The 25,121-nt window shown below is 43.7% G+C and overlaps 1 protein-coding gene across 6 annotated transcripts in view; it reads left to right on the top strand.

Moving 5' to 3' along the window:
* The window catches only part of LOC142016750 (2,7-anhydro-N-acetylneuraminate hydratase-like), an 85,150-nt gene that overhangs the window by 33,544 nt on the left and 26,485 nt on the right, over nt 1-25,121 (top strand). For all 6 annotated transcript variants that reach the window (XM_075000959.1, XM_075000955.1, XM_075000957.1 and 3 more), the window contains 3 exons: nt 2,541-2,597; nt 4,754-4,884; nt 23,449-23,503. In XM_075000959.1, the coding sequence (XP_074857060.1) occupies nt 2,541-2,597; nt 4,754-4,884; nt 23,449-23,503 (243 nt within the window). The remainder of the gene's footprint in view (nt 1-2,540; nt 2,598-4,753; nt 4,885-23,448; nt 23,504-25,121) is intronic.

The following is a 25,121-nucleotide window of genomic DNA, read 5'->3' as shown; positions in this document are numbered from 1 at the left end:
CCTACCAGGAAGATTGACCTGGTCAGGCAGTCAGCCCCTGTATTTGATATCACAAGGAGTAAGGGGCGAGGAGGTGTCAGAGGGAGAATTTATCCCATCGACCTCCTTCTGTGTAGACAGCCAGATAAGTTGATTATAGTTACCCAATTGCCATAGCTAGAATTGTGTATCTGTGATCAACTTAACTCCCTAGTGTAGCTCAACCCTCAGACTTAGGATGCATGCAACACGTGCATAAAGAGTGGTTACTTTAAGATGGTTACCTGAGCGGTTTCAGGCTCCAGGCCTTCCTTTCTCACTATTTCAGAGTCTTGTGGATGTTTGGTTTTATACTGAATTGAGTACTACGAGGAGTCCCGATCCTGGATTGCCTTACACCAGGGCTGTGGCGGACGTGGCTCCAGCTAGGGGAATCTGGGGCACCTCCAAAGCTAAAAGTCCTCAGTGAAACTCACCAGGGGCAGGACCGCAGAGTGATTTTTCTCCCTGAGCTGTTGTGGCTCAATGCCACTTTCAGTGCTCTCATGAGGCCTGTTCAGTAGGTTCCCAGTTCAAGTGCAGGTATCAGGGCCAAGATGACCATCTGGTGTTTATGTTTGCAGGGTTTAAGGCTGTAACATAGGGATGGGAAGTTGGTTGTACTACAGGAATGGAAGTTTCTACTTCTACTCTCTGAAGCCTACAGGCTGTTCTTTAAGGCCTTCAAGCCTGCAGACATGCCTGCTGGCATATTACATGACACATGAGAGCTGGGGCAGATCCAGCAGCCTCATTACAGGGTTCCCTTGTTTGTGCCACGAGCACCGATAGCAATGCTGTCTTCATCTTTTGGGGTACTAGTTCTGGCACCAGCAGTAACACTGATGATGATGTCTATGGCATCAGCAGCCGGGCTATCAATACTGATGAGTTCAGCACTAGCACCGACAACTTTGGCATCAACTTCTGACAACTTGCTGCTATGTGCAGCACTGATATCTCCAGCTGCACTTCCTCTTGCTCCAGCACTGAACCTCAGACTGCTCAGGTCTCATCATCAACACCTCAGCCACAGGGATTTGGCCCTAGAGATCCCTCAGTGGCTGAGGCTACAGATCATCCTCAGCCGGGAGCAATTTCTTCTTCCTCGTCACCAATGGTATGGCCACCTCTCCCACCCTGCAGGACAGTAAGGACAATAAGGCACTCCATCTCCTCTTGTGCAGGGTGATTCAGGGTTTGGGGGTGCAAACTCTGCAGGTTGTGGATGAGACCAATTCAATGGTTGATATTTCTTCCTTGGCCACTCCTACACGTGTAGCCCTGCCCTTGATTGATTATTTTGTGCCATCCACTGGGTATGAACTTATGTACACCTACTCTCCTCCTGATTCCTTAGTGGTGGATGCAGCCAACCACTGTGAGCGCCCAAGGTACCAAGGGCCCTCCCCTAAAAAACAGATGCTAAATGCTTGGATCTGTGTGAGAGGAAAATTTATTCACCTGGAGCCTACAGCTTAGAATCCCCAGTCACTAAGCCTCTAATTAGGTATTCCTGCAACATTTGGTCATCCTTGGAGAAGTTTACAGACCTGCTCCAATTCACAGTGCTGGTGGAGGAGGGCGAGCTAATATCCTGAGCCGCTCTACAAGTGGCTTAAAATGCAGCAGATGCTTTTACAAGAATCATGGCCTCTGGCATAGCCATGAGCAGGAGAGCCTGGCTTCAGTTTTGGGCCTACTTTACGAGGTCCAGCAAACGATACAGGATCATCTGTTTGAAGGGTGTTCTCTATTTTTGGAGAAGATGGACAAAAGGCTTCATAACCTCAAGGGCGACATTGAGGTCTTTGGGCTTACACACACCTACCACTCAGTACAGGCATTTCACGCCCTACCCTTCTCCACACCCATATCATCAGCAAAGGCATAAAAGTAGGAATGAGAATAAGTGCTCACAAGCACCTTCCTCAGGGCTCTGGCCAGGAAAAGCCTTCTTCAGGCCCTAAGCAGGTATTTTGAAGATGCGGTGGAGGATGAAATACCAGTCACTCAGCTGGATGCTTCCTGTCTCACATTTTCATTTTGGCTATCTCCTTTCTACCATGTTTGGTCACGAAAAACATCTGACCATTGGGTCCTGTGCATAGTAGAAAGTGGAGGCACTACCCCTTTCAGCTAGGGTATAGCCATACTGTTTGTCCCTCCTCCCCACACCACCCATTAGCTTGATAGCTTGTTTATGTGGTATGTAAATTCTCATTATCTTTCACAGTTCTTTGAAAGTAACTGTCTTATGGAGAAACCACATTCTTTTGTTTGTGGGAGGTAACTGCTGTCTGACCAGAAACACATTTTAAATATGTGCTGAGGCTGAAAAAAATATCCTGACAGTTGAGTTCTGTCACTAGCTCATGAGTGAGGTTTAATTTTACTCGTACCGCTCATGATAAATTCAGATATTTGTGATTATGGATAAATGTGGTATCAGAAAGGGGCTTTATGTATCTATGTAAGCAGAGCAGACTTGAGTTATATTTCTTCACTCTCTGTTTATGCAGGAGCTTCTAGATGCTGGAGCAATTGGAGACATCTGCCACATACAGCATCTGGAACCCGTAAGTCTGTGCGTCATGATGTCTGAGTTTAGTTATATATTAATCAATGCCTTAATAGTCAATAACAATAAACATATATGCTATTCAGCATCTTCTCAAGTGGGCTAGAAGTAATTAAGTTCTGAATACTATTGTACCTTTTCCTTCTTTGCTACAAAATTTATTTAAATAGGATTTGCGACAACAGACTTTTATTTTACTATTTTCAAGTCTTGCATATTTTAATGTTTTATTAATTATCTGTTGTGAACATGAAATAATTATAAATACTCATTTTTAAATGCTTTAGAAAACAATTTGCTTAATCTTCTGGTTTCCCAAACTCAGGGGTAAATGACTGGAGAACTGCTGGTTTTACTTCCATGATGCTTGTAATGAGAAGCACCTGTAAACAATTTTTTAAAACCTTTCTGCTGCTTGTGATGCATTTTTTAAAGTATGTGTGTGGTACGAGAGAGAATTTCTCATATTTCATCTCATCTTATTTGACAGATTTGATTTTCTTCTCCCCCACCATATCTGACATCTGAATCTAGATTTTTTTTTTGTTCATACAACAACAGCGTCTAGTGAATCATCAGGAATATGCAATATCTGGAAATAGCTTGTAGTAACTTCTAACCAGTCCTATGAAAAGGTGCTGAGAACATTATTTGCTTTACCAATGCATTTCTTTAACTTCTCAGCAAAATATGGGATTTTTATTTTTAAAGTTGATATCAGTCAGAAAAAAACTGTCAATCATCACTTTTTCAGGTGTATAAAAATTTAAAAATTCAAGCATTAAAATTAGTTTTATTTAATTATCAATATTTTCCCCAGCCATTCTGTTTGTGGTTTAATAGGTCAGAAACTAATGTAATTCACTTATTCCAAGCAGACAGACATTGTTTTTGTTCACCATTCCTTTTTTTAGAGGAAATAGTTCAGTTTTCAAGTATAGTGGATTGATAAATGTCACTGTTTACTTTTGCATGCTTTGCCTCGAGCAAAACTAAAGTTATATAAATTGTGTCCCCAGTTTTTTGGCATTTTTAATAAAATGGCAGGAGTCAAGTGTACAGAAGAGCAGAATTTTATGATGATCTTTTACCTTAGTAACAGAAAATTAGCCTTTTTTTTTTTTTGTAGGAAAAGAATTTTAGGTATTCAGCATAATCTGCGAAAATTGGGAAGGACTACAATTTTTTGTTTTGCTTCCTGGAACTCCATTTCTGGAGTTTATAGGGAGTAAAAATTGTTGCAGTCTAGCCCAATATCCCTTCGTCTGAACACCACTCTGAGTGGATCTGTATGCTGGCTTTCATGTGTTTACAAGCCAATTGGGTCTGGTTAGAGTCTCATCACCATTTCTGGCTGTGGGTCTTTAGGATACATTCAAAGACTTTGGCTTGACCTATACTTAGTGGACGATCAAGGCAATGCAGTCGATCTTCCGGAGTTCAATTTTGCCACGTGTGTTAAGACCCCTGGACCACACTAGGGCAGAAAGTTGATTCTGATACATCCGTTCTCGCTATGCTAATGATGTAGCTAGAATTGCATATCTGAGATAGATGTTGTTACCTTGTGTAGATCTACCCCAGACCTCTTTCTGTCTTTTCTTGAGATCAAGAGCATTGCTGCAATAGACCTTAAAAACTCTGAGACCTTCTCAGCCTCACAGTTGCTTAGTAATGCTCCCACGGAGCTCCACTGAAGCTGTAGGTGCTCTAGGTTTGTAATTTAAGACCCTTGGGAACAGAGGAAGCTGAGGAATGCAGGTTTAACAGAGGAATCTCTTAACCACAGACACTTCATTCCTGAAAGTATAACTCCACATTGTAAAAGACAACCATGATGAGCACAAATTGGTAAATTTGATAAGTCTCATAGGGAAGCTAGGGGTTGAAAGCCATGGACACTTGACATCCTAAACTAAAGTTAGTCATTCCAGGTCAAAATTAGGAAAACTTGTAGGGCATAATGTGAGGTGAACACATACTGCTGCTTCTATTGCTGTATCTGTTTCGTGTAATAAGATCTCAGCAAGTTTGTCAGTCTAGTACTTTCTTAGCTGTCAACCCCCTTCATTCAGATTTGAGATGATCAATTGTTTTAACTATAAATTACCTGTATGTAGTCACTTAATTACTGTTTATTTCTTGTAAGCATAGATTGGATTCTGGCATTTTGCCCACTCGTTTGTGAGAGGAAATTGGAGGAATGAAGCAGAAACTACATTTTCTTTGTTAGCCAAATCCTGCCATGACATCGACCTCATTAATTTTTGGATGGGTGATAAAAGGTTTACAGCATCTTTTTTTATCATATTTGTTCTAAAAATAAACATGTACAAACATAAATAAGGTGAGTTATATTTACACAAGTTTTACGTAACTTCCTCTTCCAAGACACTCAGGCCTTGTCTACACTTTAAATGTTTTGCCAGCATTGTTTCAATAACTCCTTACTTAATGCTGTCCTATTTAATGTTGTTTTGTTATGTTGCTTGTGTATTAGTGCATACTTGTTTTAAAGTGGTTTGGCTGTCTGCTCACTACTTGCAAGATTTTCTGGAAAAATGGCCTGTTGTTGTTAAGGATTTGGAACAAGGGTGGGCTGGCAGTCCCACTTTGCTCCCTTAAGTTCCCTGCTGTGCTGCTCCTGCCCTCCTCTTTGGAGCTGCTGTTATGCCTGGAGTTCCTGGTCTGCTTACAGGACGTACAGTGTACTTGTAGTGGGGGGGGTAGCGTACGTAGTGGGACACACACACACACACACACACACACACACACACACACACACACACACACACACACACACACACACACACACACACACACACACACACACACACACACACACACACACACACACACACACACACACACACACAAAAATCCAGCTAGTGTGGATTCAGTATCATTCAACGTCTGCAGGGAACTGTCAGCTATCTGTTGTGTTTCCTCCTTGCTGCCCCAGTCCATGCTGTCTTGTACAGTGTGAGGCTACATTGGGGTGCCAAGAGTGGCATGCGAGCCAGTTTTCATCAGCACGTGAGGCGGGATCTCAGCCCCACTCCTGCTCCCCCCGGCTGTTGGGAGCCTGCTCAAAGCCATTTCACCTGTGGATTAACAAAAGACTAGCTAATGCTATCAGCCACCACTTAAACGGTAAAGCTCTGTATCCTAATTAATTTATTAATGACTCTGTTGTAAGTAGGGCTATTAGTAACTTTCAAAAGTATCATCAGCACTCAGAGCGTACATAGGCTACGTCTACACGTGAAGCCAACATCGAAATAGGCTATTTCGATGAATAACGTCTACACGTCCTCCAGGGCTGGCAACGTCGATGTTCAACTTCGACGTTGCGCGGCACCACATCGAAATAGGCGCTGCGAGGGTATGTCTACACGCCAAAGTAACACACATCAAAATAAGGGTGCCAGGCACAGCTGCAGACAGGGTCACAGGGCAGACTCAACAGCAAGCCGCTCCCTTAAAGGGCCCCTCCCAGACACAGTTGCACTAAACAACACAAGATCCACAGAGCCGACAACTGGTTGCAGACCCTGTGCATGCAGCATGGATCCCCAGCTGCCGCAGCAGCAGCCAGAAGCCCTGGGCTAAGGGCTGCTGCCCACGGTGACCATAGAGCCCCGCAGGGGCTGGAGAGAGAGCATCTCTCAACCCCCCAGCTGATGGCCGCCATGGAGGACCCAGCAATTTCGACGTTGCGGGACGCGGATCGTCTACACGGTCCCTACTTCAACGTTGAACGTCGAAGTAGGGCTCTATTCCGATCCCCTCATGAGGTTAGCGACTTCGACATCTCGCCGCCTAACGTCGAAGTTAACTTCGAAATAGCGCCTGACGCGTGTAGCCGCGACGGGCGCTATTTCGAAGTTAGTGCCGCTACTTCGAAGTAGCGTGCACGTGTAGACACAGCTATAGAGATCAGAAGGTTAAAATTCAGCAATCTGCCTCTGAAAGCTTGCTGACCCCGAGCTACATTAAAATGTTAATCTTTTGAGGGCTCAGCCAAGTTCTAGTTCATCATTGAGTAACAAGATATTCCCTGGGAAATAGTTTATTCTCCAGATCCACCACTTCAACCCAGTTTCACAGTTACGATTGCTGTGAACAATATTAAACTGTTGGTTTAAAGCTTTGATTGTATATGTATATACTTTCTTTTGTCTGCTGAAATTTCTTTTTCCTGGAACCTAACCTCCCCATTTGGATTTCCTTAAGATTGTTTTGCTTAAAGTAGCATTTTTCAGGAACACATAACTGAATGTTAATCAAGGAGTTACTGTACAATGTAGATTCAACTTACAATGACAGAAGGAGTTTTTCTGTTGTTACAGTAGCACTGCTGCTCCAAACAACATTAGTTACGTCTTCAGTAGAATTCTTCTGTCAGCATAACTGCACCTACATTAGAAGCTTGCTGACATAGCTGTGCCAAAAAAATCTTTATAGTGGGGGTTGGCAGATCACTGGCACATGAGCTGATTTACTCCAACAGACAGGATAGTAGGGGTTGGAGCGTGGGGCCCAAGCCCCTGCTGCAGGGCCTTTGCCCTTGGGCTGCAATAGTGGGGCAGAGGGCAGCCAGCCCCAAGAGCTTCCTGGAGCATTCTGGCCCGTTACTCATGAGTCCTGATATCCCACGGGAAATTGTTCTGGTTGGCAGGCACCTGTGTCTCCCTGTCTTTCCCATTGGTGTCTCCAGGGTCTCTCAGAATGCTGGCACCAAGTGGCCATCAGCACAGCAAGCCAAGGTGGAACTGAGCAAAGGGTCTGGAAAGTGAGGGTGTCCAGGGGCTTGTCTCACAGGAAGCACTTGGAAGGGCTGTGGGGGTGGTGTAGATAGGATACAGGGCATTGCTCAGCCCTGGTACTCCAAGATGCAAGTCTGGATTGTGCTCTCCTATGCCTGAGTCCAAGCTCTCAGTCCCCCACTATCCCTCTTGGGCTGCATCTGGTGAAGCCAGTGCCCTGGCCTCAGCAGGGTAGGGTGGCCATGCACCCTAGCCCACAACAGGGCCTCCCACCACAGTATGAGACTGTGGCGGAGCCCTGAGCTGCCAGAGTCTTGTAGCAGTCCCAGAAGCATGATGCTGGAGCCCCATGGCAGTCCAGGGGGAATGGGAGGCTGAGGTCACCTAGGGCAGAAGTCCTGGATCTCCTTTGGTTCAGCATCTTCTGTCCTTTGGGACCTTTCACCTGAGTCCCTGCCCCTTCCAGGGAGCCCAGAGCCAGCTCCCCACAGGATCTGGCAAAGTCTCTGGTCAGTCCGGCTTGGCTGTCGGGTATTCTGATGTAGGGCTCCCTCTGTCACTGTTGGTAAAGTGTTTTCAGTTGTATCAATAAATGAATGGTCACTGGAGCCAAAAGTATGCTGGGTCTCCCACTCAGTGGTGCCCTAAGCATTGGGCTAATGAGTTGCTCTGTATTTCTGGTCCATTGCCGTTTATCCAAAATGACCAGCTTCAACAGCAGAGATGTGGTGCCCCACATTAGTTTACTCTGCAGCCCGGTGATGTGAGACCACTCTGGAGGAGTGGGAGACCCCTGTTCAAATCCTCTCTCTTTACTAAGTACAAAAAGACAGGATCAGACTGAAAGACATGCACTGAGGGACTTTATTTATTAATGAGGATGTTGTAAGTGGGACTATTGGTAACTTTAAAAAGTATCACGGCACTTGGGCTCTCAAAAGGTCAAATTTTGGCACTTCCCCCTTGGAAAGGTTGCTGACCCCGAAGTAGAGATTACAGGGCTTGTTAGGATGGCCCATGGCATGTGAAGGGAGGGGTTTGAAGACATGAAGGAATCTGCTGTTGAAAAACTTACTGTGTCACAATCAGAAGAATTTACTGATGAGGATCTAGCAGCGCTCGTGACAAATATCAGGGAGGAGAAGGAGGTAAGGGACAAGCAAAGAGAAAACCCCAATTTAAATTTTAAAACACTGGCTGATCTCTTCAGATAGATCAGACAGCTCATTAAAAGGGACATTGAAGCTGCAATGATGCAATACTAGCGAATTTTGAAGGACTTTAAGAGCAAGACCAAATGACTTCCCATCACAAAATTCCTTTGTGAACCCACCCCGTTAACCCTCCCTTCCCAAAGGAACAGGATTCCCAGGAAGCGAATTCAAACATCTGTTTTGGGTGATTAAGGTTGAAGTTGATATGCATTATGTTTGTTTTCTAGTTTGTCTGTTAATTTACTGCATTTAAACTTGCTCATTGACTATTAAACAGTAGGCAATAAAAGGTTATTTGCAGACACGTGGTTTCTAGGTTGCAAACGCCTTACCCCCCCACCTACAATTTCTGGTTTCCAACATTCACGGCTTTCTCTGGAATGTAACCCTCCCCCTGCCTCCCCACAAATGGTGAGGCCTTCCTGTATTACCTTTGGGTTATTCTTCCTGCCAGGATGCAATGACACAGAGGTCAGCAACCTTTCCAAGGCAAAGTGCCAAAATTTGACCTTTGACCTCTGTGTACGGTCCAAGTGCCAGTGAGACTTTTTCAAGTCACTATTAGTCCTACTTACAACAGCTTCATTAATAAGTTAAGATGGAGAGCTTTACCATTTAGCTGTTGCTGGTGGCAGGAGGGAGAGCCCTGGCCTGCAGAAGTGGGGATGGCAAGTGCTGGGGGCAAACAAGCTGAAGAGGAGGAACTCGGCAGACCTGGGGAAGCAAGACCTCCAAACACCTCTCTGGAATTAACTGCCTGCCTGAAGTCTGGGAGCAGATTGGCGAGGTAGCAATAAAGGGCAGAAATGGAAAGCAAGAGGGCTATGGCTGGATCCCAGACAGTAGGCAGAAGTGGGGGCAGATGGACTAAGATATCCTTGCTCTGGGACAGATAATAAGGAGGGGGGCAGAGGGGCTCAATCCCTGTCTCGGGGCAGGTGCAGATGGAAGGCAGAAGGAGGCACAGGGTCCCTGGGAGGAGCTGGGGCAGATGGCAGAGGTTGGGGGTTGAGGGGCTCAGTCCCTGTCCCTGGGAGGGACTTACAGGGAGATGGCAGAGCTGGAGGGTCAGAGGGGCTCAGTCCCCTTCCCCAGAGGAGAGGAGGGCAGATAGTGGGGAGAATGGGTGGCATTTGTTGCAGGGGGAGCAGTTCCACCTCCACCTTTTGGCCCCAAGCTCCTGACAGCTCTGCGCTGCCCCACTCCTCTGGCAGCCAGCTAAGGGGTGGGGCTCACATGTTGCCACCTTCCCATCACGGCTCTGCTCATTGGGGTGTGCACTTGTGGGAACAGAGCAGTACCTGCCGATCTCTGTGCCCCCATTGCATGGCGGGGGAGTGATAAGACTGAGTTCCTGCCTCACATGCCAATGAAGATCGGCTCACATGTGCATGCCTGGGGTTGCAGGAGCCTGCTTTACATGGACAGGTGAGACATTGGACATATCATTGACAGCTCCCTTCTACAACTTGCTCCAGTAAGGTGCCCCTGGTAGAATAGGCTTTAAAAATAGCAATCACTCCCTGGTTGAGAGGCTGGATGAGGGAAGTCATGTTAGATGGCAGGGAAACCACTTGCACTTCAGGATGCACACATTGCATAGGGCCAGGGTGTGGCCTGTGGCATTGTCCAAGATGAGTAGCACTTTGAAGTTCAGCCCTTTTGGACTGTAGGTATTTTTCTGCCTTACAGACCAAACAGTTGTAGAAGTGGTCCAAAAATGTATTAGCTGCGACCGTTTGACCTCCAAAAAAACTGGCAAACTGCTTCTTACTTTCCTTTAATGCCCCGTGGTGCAGCAACGTATGTTTCAGTATGCAGTCTCCACAAGGCTTAGTACAGTGGAGAAGGGTCAGCATGTCTTTTGCTGCCCTGTAGCCCACTTTCTGTTCTATCCTCCTGGGAAAGGTATGTTCTTGTGGGCATTCTTTTGCAGACTCAAGCCAGTTTCACTGGCATTGAAAACTTGTTAGGGCACATAACCATTTTCCTTGATGATTTTAAGAAGTTGGGAGGGATAATCCCTTGTTGCATTGTGGTGTGCTGATGTTGCTTCCCCTGTCAACTTCACATTATGACAATGGTGCCTCTTTTTAAAGTTGCGAAACCACCCGCTGCTTGCAGCAAATTCTCCTGTTTTGCCTTGACCCACTTCTCTCATCATCTGATGCTTGTGCAAAATGCTTCCCAAGCCCAAAGCCTTTTCTGGAATCAGAGCACCACTTACAGGTGCTCGTCTCTATGCCATGTCCTCAGTCCAAATACTTAATGTCTCTTCCATTTTTAAATAAAAAAAGAGGAAAGTAAATGGGCATTAATTTGGGAAAACACCACCGAGATCATAAACAAAACCATGAGTAAAAAGTCTGACCCCAAGTAGGTTGGGCAATGTGCTCTTCCTCTCAGGTTCTGAAGTCCAGCAACCCAAATGTCCTTTTCATATGCTCAATTTTTCTCTGCACCCATCTCACAGTTGCTGTCCTTGGTCGGGGCAGACCCAGAGTTGTGGAGTGCATATGTAGGGTTTACCTCTGATTCTGAGTAGGGGAGGTAAAGCAGCATCTTATTCACTGCACTGGTCACTTGCCATGCATGTAGTCACTGCTCTCCACCACTGCCCTGCTGCCTGTTCATTGTACCACCACTGCAGTGCTGCTCCTGCTGGCATGACAGCTTTCTGAAGCAGTTTATGTAGATAGCCTGAAATCTCATGCCTGTGCCGTTGAGTATTAAAGAACTTAAAATAACTGTCTGCAGGGCTTTCCAGACCCCTGAAGGTGTAAGTGAGGGCCTCTAGGCAGTCCTTCACACTGACTTCAGAGTTAGTGAGATTCAATGTCTGAATCACATGTAATGCTGGGCTCCTGAGATTCTCTACTAGACATCTTCGCTGCTGTGCATCGGGTATAGCCTGCTGCTTTAGACTGAGGGAAAAAAAGAAAAAGAAAATACCATAAGTTGTTGACTTAGCAGCTTTGTAGCAGCACATCCACTCCATCCAGCTGGGAAGTTAGCAGTTTGTCTCTTCAGATGGAAGCGTTCCTTCATATCCTGCTAACACACATAACACCCTTGTGAGGTAGGAGTTAATTTCCATTTTGCCGAGTGAGGCAAAGTCTGACTTTTCCGAAGGTCACATAGTGAGTCTGTGACAAAGCTGGGAGCTGAGACCAAATATCTGAGTCTAACACTAGTACCTTAGCCACAAGTATTCTTTCCCTCCTGTAACTATTCCATTCTTGGACTGCTAAATTTTTTTTTGATTGTCTCTACAGTCTGTCTAAAATTACCAGTCTAGGCAAATTAGCTATCTAAACCATTATAGCTATCCTGATAAGTTTACTTAAAAGTTGCTGGTAAAACTTGTATTTATCAGAAAAAGATGGAATCCTCAAAAATGGAAGATTGAAGTGACAATGGCCATGGGTCTGGGACTTGCTGTGCATACTTCTGAACCAAGATGCCACTTCAGCAAAGAACATAAAACACGTGCTTAATTGGGGCTTAGGTGCTTTACTGGAAACTGTAGGGTCAATTTCAAGGTGTAATAAATTGTTCTTTGAGTGCTGTTCTTGTGGGTGCTCCACAGTAGGTGTTGGGCTCCCCAGCACCATAGCACAGAGATTTTTGCATAGCAGTACACCTATCCCTCCATTTACAAACTTTCGATTTATACATTTTCACTGCAACAAACTAAATTTATACCTGTTTTTCAATTTATAAACATATTTGTGCTACAAAGAACTACCAAGCTTTTTCTGAGCATCTTCTGTGTAAATAACGAATGCAGAGGAATACAGCAGAACGCAGTGCAAGGCTGACTCATTTCTTTCAGCTGCCCAGCTCTTCCCGGTTGGTTTGCGTGTTTCATTGTGTTCATGTCATGTTGACTGTGAGTGATAGTAATCTTCAAATATCTTTGTTATTTGTGATCATCATGGGTCCTAGACGTGAAAAAGTTTCTTCAGGAGCTATCACTTAGAAATTAAGTCAAACCATATTCGTGGTTACCAAACTTGAGGTTATTAAAAGAATTGAAGAGGGCCAGCAGTCAAATGACAGATGTTTGGCAATGAACTTGGCAGTGTTTGACAGTTGATATGATCTTTCTGCAGAAAGAAAAGATAAAAGAAATGGCAGAAATGTATGTTGGTAGAGCTGAAAGTTGCACTGAATAACAAAGGCCAGGGATGTAATAATGGGTAAACTTGAAAGACTTTTAGTACATTGGATCTACAGCCATAATGAAGACAACATGCCTTTGAGCTTCCTCATCATAAGGGAGAAAGTCCTATTTTTAAGGACCTAAAGAAGAAAGCCAAGGAAGAGAGGCAAGTTGAGGACACAGAAGTAATGTTCAAAGCAAGTCATGGTTGGTTTGAGTGCTTTAAAGTGCATTCACATAAGCATAACAAAAAAGCATTCCAGTTGCACTTTAAAGTGCTACTGGAATGCTTTTTTTTTGTTTTGCTAGTCTACACACTAGCACGGCTATCTCTTTTGACAGTATAGATCAGAAAGTGACTTGAGCGGTGTTGGAGTCATACAGAGTGGAGAGCAGACTAATACGGTTGTTGAAAGATATCACTGATAATGCGGAGGCAGCAGTGAGAACATGCAGGGAGCTGGGAAGTTGGTTTAAAGCAAGTAGAAGTACGAGACAAGGAGATCCTATATGGCCAAGTATCTTCATTGCACATCTGGAGAAAGCGATGGAAAAGATCAAGGAAGAGGTAGAAGGGGTATCTGTGCACAGGAAAAGAATTAACAACTTGAGGTTTGCAGATGATATAGTTATTGAAGAAGAGGAGGAGAATCTAGTGAAAATGGTGTGGGTGTTAAATGAAGAAGGGAAGCGATATGGACTGATTATGAACATCGATAAAACAAAAACAATGTCATTTGGAGATAAGGAAATAGGAAGGAAGATCAGTGTGGATGGTATTAAACTAGAAAATGTAAAGAAGTTCACATATCTGGGGAGCAACATAATGTATGATCTAGACTAAGAAGGAAATAACGACTAGAATAGCGAAAGCAAGAGCGCATTTGAAGGCGATGGATAAGATCTGGAAAAGCAAAGCAATTAGCTTAAGAATGAAGCTGGGCGTCTTGAAAACGTGTGTATTCAGCAGCATGTTGTACGGATGTGAGACATGGGTGATAATGAAAGATTCTAAAAGAAGAATATTGGCATTCAAAAGGAGTTATTATAGAAAGATTCTGAGAATAGGATGGATGCAGAAGGTCACCAATGAGGAATTATATAGGAAGATACAGCCGAAAGAGAACCTGCTGCAGAAGGTTATAAAACAGAAGCTACACCTATTTGAACATATTTGCAGAATGAATGATGAATGAAAAATCAAGACCCTAGTATTCGGCATAATGGATGGTTCGAATAGGAGAGGCAGACCCCACAGAGAATGGATAGATGATGTAGTAGATTGATGCGGAGCTAGTCTACAGAAACTAAGCCACTCTGCACTGGATAGGGAAAGATGGAAAGAAATAGTGAGAGAGGCATCAGACACCAACAGGCGCTGAGCCCACGGTTATTGATGATGATGACGGCTATCTCTCTGTTAGTATTCACATTATCATAGTGTGCATGTTACAGGTGAAGTAGCATCAGCTGACATTTTCCCAGTCACATTGCAATGAATAATTGATAACAGTGAATATTCTCCAAAACAAATCTTTTATAATGACAAAATAGGGATTTTCTAGAAAAGAAAACCTTCTCAAACTTTTATTTCAAAGGATAAAACAAAGGCAACAGGTTTAAAATCCTCAAAGGATCGACTGACGTTACTACTTAGTGGAAATTTGGAAGGCGCTATAGAATTGAAGCCTCTCCTTGTTTACCATTCGGAAAATCTGCAGGCGCTTAAAGGCTTAAACAAGGCATTGTTACGTGTGGTGTGGCATTCTAATTGAAAGGCATAGTTAACAAATCAGATTTTTGCTGATTACATAACAAGCTACCTTTCATCATTCACCGCTATATATTGTGCTGAAAATAATCTGGATAATAAATGTCTGCTGATCCTTGATAATGCTCCCAGTCATCCTATCAATGTCAAAGACTATGGCAATAACATATGAGTGGTTTTTATGCCCCCAAATACCACTTCATCCTTCAGCCAATGGATCAAGGCATCATTTCTACATTTAAAGCTTACTGTCTGCTACTGGTGATGAGGTGCCTCGTGTCTGCATCAGATGGAGAAGACAAACCAATGATTAAGCAGTTGTGGAAGAACTATGTCAAGATGGTGATAGAAAATATCAACTGCATGGAATAAAATAACTCAGAGTATCCTGAGTGGTGTTTGGAAACAGCTCTTGCCGAAATATGTTCATGATTTCTGTGGTTTTGAGGGCGAACAAAGTGAAAGACATTCAAATTCAGTTGTGCAACTGGCAACTCAAGCAGGATTCAATCAGGTAGATACAGATGATGTTCAAGATCTCTTATTGTCACATGGTGATGAATTGACTAAAAAAGAATTAATTCAGCGGGCTGCGGGAAGGTTATCAGAAAAGGAGGAGGAAGAATTGGATGAACCGCAAAATATGCTGAACATTAAAATGCTCTCAAAATTCTTCAGTGCATTGGAGGCAGCTCCACAAATTGTTGATGACAAGGATCCAAGCTTAGAATAGAGTTCAGCATGCAAGTGACAAATTCATAAAGCCATTCAATGCTGTACAGGAGTTGTACAACAGGAAAAAGAAGGCTGCAGTGTAAACTTCAACTCTGTTATTTTTCCAACCCTCAACCTTATCACATCCTCCTAAACCCTTATTATGATCCTCAACCCTCAAATGTCAAACACTGAAGATAAAACCCCAATTAAGGAGGTTGAAGTCACTATGGAGCTGTTTCTGATAGTGATGCAGATGATCGCATGGACTCACGTCAACACCACCTTCACCACCACTATCTAAGAACTGACTAGTTAGTGGTAATAAATGTAATAAAAAGAAATAAAGTACCTCTGTTCTTATTTTCATGGTTGTATAGTATTGTAACGTGGGAAAAATATTGGGTGATTATTTTGGGAGTCAGGAACTAGTCAGAATTTTTTACATTGAAATTTAATGGGAATTTCATTTTCGATTTCAGAAGTTTCACCTTACAAAACTTCACTGTTTTCATGACGTGAATTATGTTCGCAAATTGAGAGAGAGGTGTATTGAGTAAGGCTGCAAATTCACTGTCGCAGTGCATGCTGTTTGCGCCACTAGGCAGCGCACACAGCCTGCTCTCTCCTCAGTTGCTTCTTGGTTGCACTTGACTACACACAGAATACAGTTCTCTCCCCTCAAACCTATAGATAGGATTTAGGTTATAGTTCATTAGTTCTGACAGAAAACTATAACAGTGAACTTCCTGGCACTCAAAAAGAACAACATAGCAATGGTTGGTTTTAAAAAGTGCTTGAAGTGATGATCTTTGCATGGCAATTGCTGTGTCCATGGCTCTGGCTGCTGTATCTGCTGAATCCATTGCCATCTGCAATGATGTCCTTTTTGTAGTGTGGCAAAGATCATCATGGCTCCAGAGAGCAGGCATGCCAAAAGAGATCCAGACAAAGTCTTCAAGATATCATTTGATAACATGAAACTATTTGCAGCGAATACAGATGAAACCTTACATTCCAGCATGGATACAAGAACTACCTTGCATACCTTGGGGATGTATTCTTCCCCATTCCAGAGAAGAAGATATACCCCATACCAACAGTACAGAGACCAATTATTTTCGAGACTTTCCTACAAATCATATCAACACACGAACAAACCAAAGGCTCAGAAACACAAAACTACAAACAACTGCTCTGCCCTTCCACTGGCTTCGAATCAGCAAATTTGAAGGTTTGGTCAAGGGCTTGTCAAACCTCCCTTGCTCACCAGTGCACAATGATTGGGTATTTCACCACCACCTATGTCCCTTTTACCATCAGTGGACATCGGTAACCACAGACAGATGGGTGCTAGACATCATTGCCCAGGGATACACTATCCCTCTACTTTCCATTCCTTCAACATCCCCCACCACCCATCCTTCTTCAGGGACCCCTCCCTTGAGAACTTACATCTGCTCAGTGTTACACCTTTTGCAAATTGAAGCTATAGAAGGAGTTCCAAAACAGTACCAAGGGAAGAGGTTTTACTCAAACTACTTTCTAACAAAAAAGAAAACGGGGTTTGAGACCCACCCTAGACCTGCGGCAGTTTAACAAATATATTTGCAAGAAGTGCTTCAAGCTGACTACTCTATCTGCTAAAATTCCTGCACTGGACCAAGGGGGCTGGTTTGCAGCCCTCGACCTTCAAGACGCTTATTTCCACGCTTCACCCTCAGAACACAACACTACCAATACAGAGTCCTGTCCTTTGGGCTTTCAGGTGCCCCCAGGGTATTCACCAAGGTCCTGGTTCCAGTAGCTGCACACTCAGGTGGAAAGACATTACCGTATTCCCATACCTCGACAGCTGCCTCCTAAGAGCTGCGTCTACACGTGCACGCTACTTCGAAGTAGCGGCACCAACTTCGAAATAGCGCCCGTCGCGTCTACACGCGTCGGGCGCTATTTCAAAGTTAACTTCGACGTTAGGCGGCGAGACGTCGAAGTCGCTAACCTCATGAGGAGATAGGAATAGCGCCCTACTTCGACGTTCAACGTCGAAGTAGGGACCGTGTAGACGATCCGCGTCCCGCAACGTCGAAATTGCTGGGTCCTCCATGGCGGCCATCAGCTGGGGGGTTGAGAGATGCTCTCTCTCCAGCCCCTGCGGGGCTCTATGGTCACCGTGGGCAGCAGCCCTTAGCCCAGGGCTTCTGGCTGCTTCTGCGGCAGCTGGGGATCTATGCTGCAGGCACAGGGTCTGCAACCAGTTGTCAGCTCTGTGTATCTTGTGTTGTTTAGTGCAAGTGTGTCTGGGAGGGGCCCTTTAAGGGAGCGGCTTGCTGTTGAGTCCGCCCTGTGACCCTGTCTGCAGCTGTGCCTGGCATCCCTATTTCGATGTGTGCTACTTTGACGTGTAGACGTTCCCTCGCTGCGCCTATTTCGATGTTGGGCTGAGCAACGTCGAAGTTGAACATCGACGTTGCTGGCCCTGGAGGACGTGTAGACGTTATTCATCGAAATAGACTATTTCGATGTCGCAACATCGAAATAAGCTATTTCGATGTTGGCTGCACGTGTAGACGTAGCCTTGGAGACCAGCTCAAGACATCACCAGAGCCATGATCCAGACCATAAAATACCTACTATCATCTCTGGGGTTCTTGATAAACATACCCAAATCGACCTCCAAACCCACTACATGCATCGAATTCATAGGAGCATGGCTCGACTCTGAAACTGCTCGAGCCTACCTTCCTGTACTGCGCCGCAAAGCTATGAAGAGCTTAATAGCACAGCTTACCATCAGCGGTACTTTGCTTTTGTGCATTTGCCGCCTCCGCCCAAACAGCATCCAGTACATACATTGTCCCCAGTGATCAACTACACTTTCATTGCCTGCAGCATTCGCTGGCATCAGTATATACCCCCCGTCAGACATCAGCTCCACAGTCGAGTGTCAGTACCTCGACTCTTTACACTGGTGGACCTAGGAACAGAATACTCTAGTAGGGGTCCCGTTCCATTGTGACCAACTAGCTTGTCAAATTACAATGGACGCTTCACCTTTTGGCTGGCGAGTGCATTGCCAACAGCATCATGAACATGTTTTCCCAAAACAATGGTTCCATGATTCACTCCAGACTGGATAACCTTCGTCTGATGGCCTGGTTCCTGAGTGGATCCCAGAGCATGCACTCCACTACTCCCAGCAAGTAAGGGAGGTGCTCTTACACAGCAGACAAGAAACAACTCAAAAAACTTACCTTTCCCTGTGCAAGCATTCTTGTTCTATTGTTCTGAGAGGGGAATACAACTCACAGAAGCCCCGCTGCACATAATTCTCAACTCCGTCCTTCTAAAAGAAACTCACCCATCACTGTCTTCACTTCAGATCCACCTTTTGGCATTCTCAGCCTTCCACCCACCTGTAGAAGGCTTCTCAGTGTTCACTCACATGATTGCAAAGAGATTCTGGAAAGGCCTACAAAATATTATGCTCCCTTGCAGGCCTGTACTGCCAGCTGGGACTTGGAACTGGTCCTTCACACACATGAGGGACCACCTTTTGAATGTATGGACACATGCATTCTGTTCATGCTAACAATGAAAACGGTATTCCTAGTAGCAGTAACATCAAGCTATTTGCAGTCAGTAAAGCAAATAGGATGTTAGGAGTTATTAAAAAAGAGAGAGAGAGTAAGACGAAGAATATCATACTTCCCCTATATAAAACTATGGTACGCCCACATCTTGAGTAGTGCGTGCAGATGTGGTCTCCTCACCTCAAAAAAGATACACTGGCGTTAGAAAAAGTTCAGAAAAGGGCAACTAAAATGATCAAAGGTTTGGAAAGGGTCCCATATGAGGACAGGCTAGAGAGACTGGGACTTTTCAGTCTAGAAAAGAGGAGATTGAGGGGCGATATGATAGAGGTATATAAAATCATGAATGGTGTGGAGAAAGTGAATATTGAAAAGTTATTTACTTGTTCCCATAATATAAGAACTAGAGGACACCAAATGAAATTAATGGGTAGTAGGTTCAAAACTAAGAAAAGAAAATTTTTCTTCACACAGCGCACAGTCAACCTGTGGAACTCCTTGCCCGAGGAGGCTGTGAAGGCCAGCACTCTAACAGAGTTTAAAAAAGAACTTGATAAATTTTTGGAGGTTAGGTCTATAAATGGCTATTAGCCAAGGGTAAAGTATGGTGCCCCTAGCTTTTAGTCAAAGGCTGGAGACAGATGGCAGGAGACAAATGGCTTGATCATTGTCTCCGGTTCACCTCCTCTGGGGCACCTGGCACTGGCCACTGTCAGCAGACAGGATACTGGGCTGGATGGACCTTTGGTCTGACCTAGTATGGCCATTCTTATGTTCTAACTTGAAGAGTGACTGATTCCCCACCTTATACAATCTTCCATAGAACAAAGTTGTTCTACAACCACATCCGGTATTCCTACTGAAAGTGTGCTCTCAATTTCATATCAAGGAACCTGTAATTCAACCTACCTTCTACCCAAACCACGTGCTTCCACTGTAGAAGCCAAACTGCACTGTCTGGATGTCAGTGCAGGAATTACAGCAGATAGAGTGAACATCGTGAATCTCTGCTGTCCTTCTACATAGATAGAACATGATCCTTTGAAAATCATAGAGATTATTCTTATCCCTCGCAGAAAGAGCGAAGGGACTGCCTCTGTCGTCCAACGTATATCGAGACATAACTATATGCATAGTACACTGCTGTTCCATCTGAAACAAACCACTGCCAGTGTTTCCAAGAGCACACGCTACAAAATCAACATCCACAGCCTTTTTAAAGGGAGTGCCCTTACAGGATATTTGTTGAGCAGCCATGTGCTCCTCTAACCACACATTCATTGCTCACCATGCATTGCAGCTTCATGCAGATGGAGATATGGCAGTAGGTCAAGCAGTTCTGTCCACAGTAGAAGCACCAAATCAGAACCCACCATCCAACTAGGGAGGCACAGCTCTACAGTCACCTACTGTGGAGCACCCATGGGGAGAGTACTTGAAGAAGAAAAAAGAAGTTACTCGCTTTGTGTTGTAATGATTGTTCTTCGAGATGTGTCCCACCCCATAGGTGCTTCATGTCCCATCCGCCTCCCCTCTACTTGATGCAATAGGTATAGCTAGGGCATCAAAAAGCAACTTGAGAGAGTGTGGCTGAACGTGTTGCCTAGTGGTGAGAATGGCATGCGCTGAGACAGCACGTGGGAAGACCCACTCACTACTGCTATGCAAAAGTCCAGCTGAGCCCACACCTACCATGGAGCACCTACGGGAACACACATCTCAAAGAACCAGCATTACAACATGAAGTGAGTAACTTGTCTTTCTAATCTTCAAGGCTAGAAATACTACCTGGAAGGTCCGTTTGTGGATGGCTAGGCATTGCCATTTCCCATTGACAAATTGTTTCTTTATCCTGATGGATTGAGATGAGACCATAATATCTTATTTTTATTACCCCCCCTTTTGTTTTTGTAAAATTCTTAATTTCTGTAACATTATCTGTAAAACCATTACAGGTTGAACCTCTCTAATCTGTAATGCTCAGGACTGGACTGGTGCCAAATGACTGAATTTGCTTGACCAACACTTTCACTGCTTACTGGGCTCTTACAAGACTTTTAGTGGTAAATTACAGCTAAATAACAGCACAGAACACGGAGAGTCAGGACTGGTGGCTGTAAACAAGCTTTATGGGACTGTGGGGAACTTGGTCACACTCATGATAAGTGGTCATCCAGCTAACTAAAATCATTCTGGATTATGGATGTTGCAGGATGACAGAGTTCTGGATTAGAGAGAATCAGTCTATAGAGTTAGTCAAGCTGGATTACATGTTTTAAGTGTTCAGATAGTCTTGGTTAATGTTGTACAACTCCTGTTAATGTCTTTTATCTTCACTGGTCCATAATCTCTCAATAGTCTGTGAAATAACATTTTCTAAAAACCATGCCAGTATTGAAGTTGGTGAGGAAGGAAAAAAAGATGAAAATCACAATAATGTGATTTTTATTGTCTGATAGGTCCTGACCTTTCAGTGTTAGGAATGTTCAATAAAACCAACTCTTTCTCTTTCATGACCAGTAAATATTATCCAGCACTGATCCTGGACAAGAGGCCATAAAGAAATTTTGATCCTTGACTTAAAAGTATAGACACAGAGATATTATATTTTGTATTCTTAAACCCATTTTAGTGCCCACATTTTTTGGTTACAGCTACACTACAGCATTCTGTCAATAGAAGTCACTGTTGGAAGAGATTTCCTGATAAAACTTCTGTTGACGGAGTGCAGCAACACACAAAAGCAAATTGGGAGAGCACTCTTCTCTATTGACAGAGCAGCTGGACTGCCCAGCTGCTCTCTCGATAAAACAGGCACCCAGAAGCACAGCAGACAGGACTGCCCATTGTTGTGGAAGCCCTGTTTGTTGAGAGAACTGCCCCCAAACTTCCATGCAGCTTTTTTTGTCATCAGTTTCTGTTAGCCGATGGCCAGGTGAGATGCCACTTATGCCCTTGTCTATGGCAGAGCCCACCAGTGACCAGGCTCAGAGCAGCTGAAAGCAGCTGAGGTCTTTGTTTTGTGTTCGGTTTGTACAGTAACAGGAGGAGTCAGGTTACCACTTAATCAATTACTTTGTTTGTTTATCTAACAAGTTAATCTCTTACTGTTACAATGTTTGTTTGTTTACCTAGCGAGTTAAGCTCTTGTGGTTACAATTGTTACAAGGTTTATACTTTGATTACAAATAGCTAGCATACACTCTAATTCATAGATCTGTACTTGTTAAATGTGTGCAAAAATGAACAGCAACAGATAAAATACCTAGCAGGTCTTATTCTCACCCCTGCGTTACCAGCATGGCTTGGCCAGTTTCTCTCTCAATCCCTTGGGAAGATGTCCTTTGTCTCTTTTTCTCCAGGAGTCGGGCATCTCCGGAGACCTGGGGAGACCCCCACCCTCCTGTCCGGCAGGAAAAATGATTGGAGCTCAAATAGGGGGTCTACTGGACCCCTCTTTTATATCCATTGGGTCACGTAGGCTTCTTCCTTGTTTAAAAAAAAAATGCCAATGGAATTAAACTGTGTGATGCTGGTTCTCACAGGGGGTTCAAGGGCGTAGTTCACACCTGTGAGGTAGACAATTGAGGGCATTTGTTTCTTAATGGGCCGGACATTTTCCTCTCAAGTCTGGGACCAAGTGTGCAGTGAATCAACTGATGGTAATTAGCCAAGGGCAGTCTGAGGCCCGGCTGTTAATTAGCCCATTGTTCTTGCATTTGTTTCTTAATGGGCCGGACATTTTCCTCTCAAGTCTGGGACCAAGTGTGCAGTGAATCAGCTGATGGTAATTAGCCAAGGGCAGTCTGAGGCCCGGCTGTTAATTAGCCCATTGTTCTTATTAGCTTTGCTCTGGAGCTTCAAAGACCATTGCTAAGATAAGCCCATCTGCGCTCTCGGGCATTCCAGGGCTGGGCTATTCCTTTTAACCCTTTTGTGCTCTGAAGCACCTAGGGAGGGCAAGATGGAGTAGAGCCAAAGGCGGGGGTTCTGTCTGGCTACAGAATCTGCTGACAGCAGCATTATGCCTCAGAGCTTTGAGGCACAATGCTGCCGGCAAAAGTGGTGTGTTTTGTTGACATGCTGTTGACAAATCCCATTTTGTATGTGCCTGCTCCACAAGTTTTGTCAACAAAACCACGGTTTTGCTGGCAAAACACTCTAGTTTAACAGCAGCTACTCAATATAGAATGTAAGACGTATCTTTTCCAGTTCCTCCAAGGCAACCTAGACCATTGTTGTTTGTAGAATCTTATAACAGAAATCAAACACAAGAAAAACATCAGAGCTCTTCTGACATCATGTTGACTAGGACCTTGTTCAGTTAGAAATTTCCTGAGTAATTAAATGATTCCCAATATTAAGACTTCTCATCAGACAGAAATCGCAGAGGAAAATAGTTTCACCATCACCAGTGCAATAAAAACTCCAACAATTGATTGGTATTGAGGGACTTGCAATATCTAAAATCCTGATCAAGGTTCAGTTGAAATTAGTGGAGGCAGTTCTGTTGACTTAAGCCTGCATTGGATTTAGGCTCAAAGTGAACAGTTAAAAATGACTATTTCTTAGCTTATTTATGCTGAAACATGTTTATTTGTGAAAATGTCTGTTTTATTTCAGGTGCCTAAAGGTGTCATCTTTTGGCAGTCTTTCTCACTTTACTAACTCACACAAGGTTTGTATAGACAGTAATGTCCAAAGGAATACTCAAAGTCTCAAGGCTTGTTTTCAGCAAAGCATTTAAACATGTTCTAAAGTCTGTCTGTATTCAAACCGCCTAAGCACATATAAATTAAGTTCACACTTCTTGCTACGTTGGGGTCTATATAATTTAATCTCTAAGTATGTGACCATATTAAATATATCTGTATTTATTAGTCATTTTTCTGCTAAAAATGTGGATTTTGAAATATCTAGTAAAATGACATGAAATTCCACAAAATTCCTTGTTTTGTGTTAACAGAAGCTCAGTCTTATAGTCCTGAAGCATTAAGCTGTGTCTACGCTACAAAAAATAACTTTGACATTGCTTACTTTACTACAAAAAATAACTTTGAAGTTGCTTACTTTGAACATCTACATACACCCTACTTCGAAGTAAGGCACTACTCCATTCTCAGGACTGGACTAAGGACTTAGAAGTTGGGCTCCCTACTTCGAAGTTAACTTTGAAGTAAGGGAAAAGTGTGTGTGTAGACTCTCTGCTGGCTACTTCAATGTAATGCATAACTTCGAAGTTAGTTCCTAGTGTAGACGCACCCTTAGTTAAATAATAATAAGTTTAGAAAGCCTAAAACGAAATAACTCAAGCAGAAATTTCTTTTGCTGTTTATTTAATCTCAATATACCATGCTTTACTTCTAAAGATGAACGTAGCTACCTCATTCTGGCTTTACCCTTATGCCTTCCAATTTCTATATCACTTTCCATGCTATAAAATTGTCCCAAACCAATTTTGTTATCTACTTCTGCTTTAGATATGAATTTTAATTTGTATCACTAGGACTAATCTCAAGAGTAAAAGTACTCATGAACATAATTTTTTATAAGATTAAGCCCACAGTTTAGAGAATATTAAGATTCACAGTTTGGGACCTTGGATTTTTTTAAAATTGAAAAACTGACTTTCTAAGATTAATTTAAAGCATGTATTAATTGTAAACTAATTTTTAAGAAAACAAATAATTCATTTTAAGTAATCTGAATTTGTTTAAAAACAAATCAGGACAAAAGTCAGGTCTGCATAGTTGTTCATTCCTAACAATCGTGTTTCTTGTCTAGGGCCCTACCAAATTCACAGTGCATTTTGGTCAATTTCACAGTCATAGGATTTTAAAAATAAATTTCATTATTTTAGCTATTTAAATCTGAAATTTCATGGTGTTGAAATTGTAGAAATCCTGAACCACAAAGAAATGGGGGCAGGGTGGGGGGTATTCAAGGTGATTGTAGGGGATGGTTGCAGTACTGCTTTCCTTACTTTTTTAATGCTGTATGCTGCTACGCTACCTCAGAACTGGGCAGCTGGACAGTGATGACTGCAAGCCAGGAGCCCAACTCTGAATGTAGAGCCTCCATCAACAGCAGTGCAGGAGTAAGAATGGCATGGGATGGTGTGACATTCTTGCTTCTGCTCTGCTGCCTGTACAGTTGGATCCTCAGTCAGCAGCCACTACTCTCTGGCTGTCCATCTCTGAGGACAGCAGCATAGGTGTAAGGGTGGGGCATGATATAGTACTGCACCTGTCACTTTTGCAGTGTTGCTAGCAGGGTGCTGCCTTCAGTGTTGGGTG

The sequence above is a fragment of the Carettochelys insculpta genome, chromosome 8 (assembly GCF_033958435.1).
Source record: "Carettochelys insculpta isolate YL-2023 chromosome 8, ASM3395843v1, whole genome shotgun sequence".
Classification (NCBI taxonomy): Eukaryota; Metazoa; Chordata; order Testudines; family Carettochelyidae; genus Carettochelys; species Carettochelys insculpta.
This window is presented reverse-complemented; position numbering and strand designations above follow the sequence as displayed.